Consider the following 3559-nt stretch of genomic DNA (forward strand, 5'->3'; position numbering starts at 1 on the left):
CTGTAATTGTCTCTAAAAGATATGTTGACAGCAAGTTAGTTTCAGGTTCAAAATAATTTTTGGTGTCTCACCAGTAACAGCCTTTTGAAAACCTGATCATACTATGAAAATGAAGTTAAATACTTTCTATTTGCCTGAAAGATAAAGCATGCTAACTTATGGCTGACCATAAATTTATTTCAGAGCAAAAAGAAGAGGTAAAGAGATATTAATTACTGTTTCTCCACAGGTAACAATGCTTTTGTCAACACTGAATAGTGCTGAAGGTAAAGTATATGAATATGATCTCAGATATAACAACAAACAGAAGGATGTGTAGGATTACATGAAGAAAGAAATTTTTGCAAATCTAATGATGGAACTCCCACTTCCTCTGAGTGATTTTCTATGACCTCTGGTTCTTGGAAAAGAACCGAAGAACAATGTAGAAAAATATCCTGTACAGAACAGCCCAGCCCAACATCACAAGCACATTCTCCCACTTCTTCGATTCATCGGTACTAATACCGAGTGATTTTAAGATGGTGGTGCCGTTGACAATTTGTCCAGCAGGATTTATTCCAAAAGGATCCGATGTCTGGTACTGGTTCATCAGAAGCCCTTCATATGAGTATGTCATGGTGGAGATCTTGTTCATCCACCTCCAATATATGGGGATATCATGGCTATTCAAGAAGTAGCCACAAAACAAGAAAAATAGTGCAGTGAAAGCAATGACTGCTGCATAACCCAGAATGTAATTTGGCACCACTGAGCTCACAAACACCACAAATGAGTTGGTTGAAAGAAGGGACATATAGAGGACCAGCAAGAAATAAAAGAATGGTCCTCGTAGCCCCAAGGCTTTCCAAACAATACAAGCATAGACGCCAGATTGTAATGCAAGGAAGGGAAGGTACGTAATAAGACCAGCAATTGTGTAGGAAGAGGCTCTATAAGAATTATGGGAAGTTTCGCGGACGAAAATGAAGCGTTCTTGGATGAAGGCAGGAACGGCATCATTGGATGAGAAGAAGAAAAGGCAAACTGTGAAGATGAAGAAACTGAGACGATTAGTGATTCCTTGCAAATCTTGTTTAGGGTGTATAAACATCGTGGCCATCATGAACCCCATGACGGTCAGGACCATGAGTCTTGAGAGGAAAAGCTCTGGGGTACGTCTAATGTTCTTGAAGTTGCGACGCATGAGAATCCAGGTCTCTGAGAAAAAGGAATTTGCAAATTTTGGACCTAGGAAATGTGTGTTTTGAGGAACATTTGGGGTCAGGTAGTCGTTTTCGTTCACCGTGTAGTCACTGCTGTGCGGTGTTGGTGTCCCAGGGAGGATCTCGCTTGAGAATGTATAGTAGCCTGGGGATGAGCTGCACGCACAAATCATTCATACAAGGCATAGGAAGTAGAAGAGGTTTTCTAGCCTAGAAATAAAAACTTGGATGGTGAAGTGAGAAACTTTATTACTTACCTCATTGGATTTTGAATTGTCTTATCGTTCCTTTGGCGTGAAGGCGTAAATCTAAGTGTCTGCACCACTCCACTATGACTAGCACTCCATGACCTCGATGTGTTATTGAAAGGACTTCTCACACTGTGATCAAATTCATTAGGTTCGTGTGTGCTTGTTTGTAAATGAAGGCGCTTACCATCATTCGGCCTATCACCTGGCCTACCACCCTTCTGATGGTGGCTACTGTGACGTAGGGGCGGTGTTGGCGGGATGGTTGATATAGACACGTCCTCATTGGACAATAGAGGTGGTTTCATTCCAGTACGTGCATATTCAGCCAGTGCCTCCACACCAAGCTCGGATTGATCATACTCCTGTATCGCATCAATAAGGTACTCTATTGAGTTTTCACCTTTAGGGACCTTCCGCCCCATGCGACTGAGATGAAGGGTGACATCTTTAGGTGATCCTTGATACATCAGTTGCCCACGAGCTAGAATAATGAGATGATCAAGCAGCAATTGGATTCTAGATGAGGGTTGATGAATTGTAAGGATCACAGTACTTCCTGACCTTGCAATGTGGTGCACCTTTTCTATGACACTATGAGCACTGGTCGAGTCTAGACCTGAAGTGGGCTCGTCAAGGAAAAGTAGTGATGGTCCATGGATAATGTCCACGCCGATTGATACTCTGCGACGCTCACCACCGGACACTCCCCGTGTGCCTTCATCACCGATATAGGTGTTCCGAGATGACTAGAAGGAGAAACATCAATGAAGGCAATATATAGTTTAGCAATCCTTGTATGTTTATGATTCTAGCAGCTTCAAATCCTCAGTCCACCAACAAGAGATGTGATTTTTTTTCTTATTGTTATTGGAACCATACAATTAAGGAAGCAGTGATTTAAAACAACTTCAAGGAAATCTGGTCTCAAATCAATATGCTACAACTTTCACTGTTAAGATAATTGTTTTAAAAGACAGAAACATTTCGTAACAGTTTTGGAAGGGAGATATATTCATTTTTCTTTATTTTTTCGTCTTTTTTGTTTCAAGAGAATCTATTTGCAGCTTCAAGAGTTCTTTACTTTAAACTTACTGTCATATTTATCAAGTATACTTTCAAATACCACTCTTCTGTAAACCATTCAAACACCTTACTATCATCATAAAACCATGCAAAGGTTGAGTATCGATCACGTACGTACCGATAAACCAAGCTGCTCGATGAGCTTCTCTACACGCTGCTTCTTGTCAGCTCTTGAGATTTGTCCAAGCCGAAAATCAGCAGCAAACATAAAAGTCTCGTAGACTGTAAGTGTAGGAAACAACCTGTCGTCCTGCATGATATAGGCAGAAGTCCTCTTAATCAAGCTCGGGCTCATTTCCATGCCATCCAGTGAGACTCTACCCTTAAGGCTCCCGCTTGAGATACGGCCAGCAAGTCCATCTAACAAGGTGGATTTTCCAGCACCACTAGGCCCCATGACTGCAGTAATACACCCTTTTGGTGCATAACCAGTAATCCTATTCAACAAGTCCACTTTCTGCTTTATCCATTTCCCTTCAAGCTTCTGACTTTTAGTCACAGTGTAGGTGAGGCTGGAGAACTCTAGCCCTCCCGTGAAACTTATTGGCTTAACTATATCAATAACAGCTTGACGATTACCAATATTTTTGTGTGCCATAGCCTGAGCTAAGTTTTTGTGTACAAACTTGGCTTCAGGCAGAGTTGAAAACAACAAAGAGATTGATGACAAGACTTTATAGAGGTAGAAGACAGATTGAGGAGCCGGAACCAAAGCTTGTATGAGGCTGTATTCATTGAGAAAAACGTTTTGATTTGTCTTAATCGAAAAAAGAAAGAAAATGATTTCTTGTTTTCTTCATTTCTTAGCTTCAAGTTTAGCTTGTGGAATCTGGCTAGCATCATCTCTGTGTTGCCTTCGATTCAACTTAAATACCCCATTTCTTTGGATGAGTTTGTTTCTTGGAACCTTGTGCCTAGCCAATTAGTGATTAAAAAGTTTATTTTTTTTAGTTTTTAGATTTAATTTTTTTAAGAAATCATTTAAAATATATGAGGTTGATATAATGGCTCGTTTTTAAA

At 40.4% G+C, this 3559-nt stretch overlaps 1 protein-coding gene across 1 annotated transcript; it reads right to left on the reverse strand.

Moving 5' to 3' along the window:
- Positions 1–356: 356 nt before the first annotated feature.
- On the reverse strand, positions 357–3137 carry LOC105116406 (ABC transporter G family member 17-like). The gene is made up of 3 exons (XM_011013758.1): positions 2658–3137; positions 1463–2202; positions 357–1361 (listed from the first exon to the last, which is right to left on the reverse strand). Exons 1-3 carry the CDS (start codon positions 3135–3137, stop codon positions 386–388), a joined length of 2196 nt encoding a protein of 731 aa, XP_011012060.1. The 3' UTR covers positions 357–385.
- Between the last annotated feature and the right edge of the window lie 422 nt (positions 3138–3559).

This window comes from Populus euphratica, unplaced genomic scaffold (genome assembly GCF_000495115.2).
Source record: "Populus euphratica unplaced genomic scaffold, PopEup_1.0 scaffold938.1, whole genome shotgun sequence".
Lineage (NCBI taxonomy): Eukaryota > Viridiplantae > Streptophyta > Magnoliopsida > Malpighiales > Salicaceae > Populus > Populus euphratica.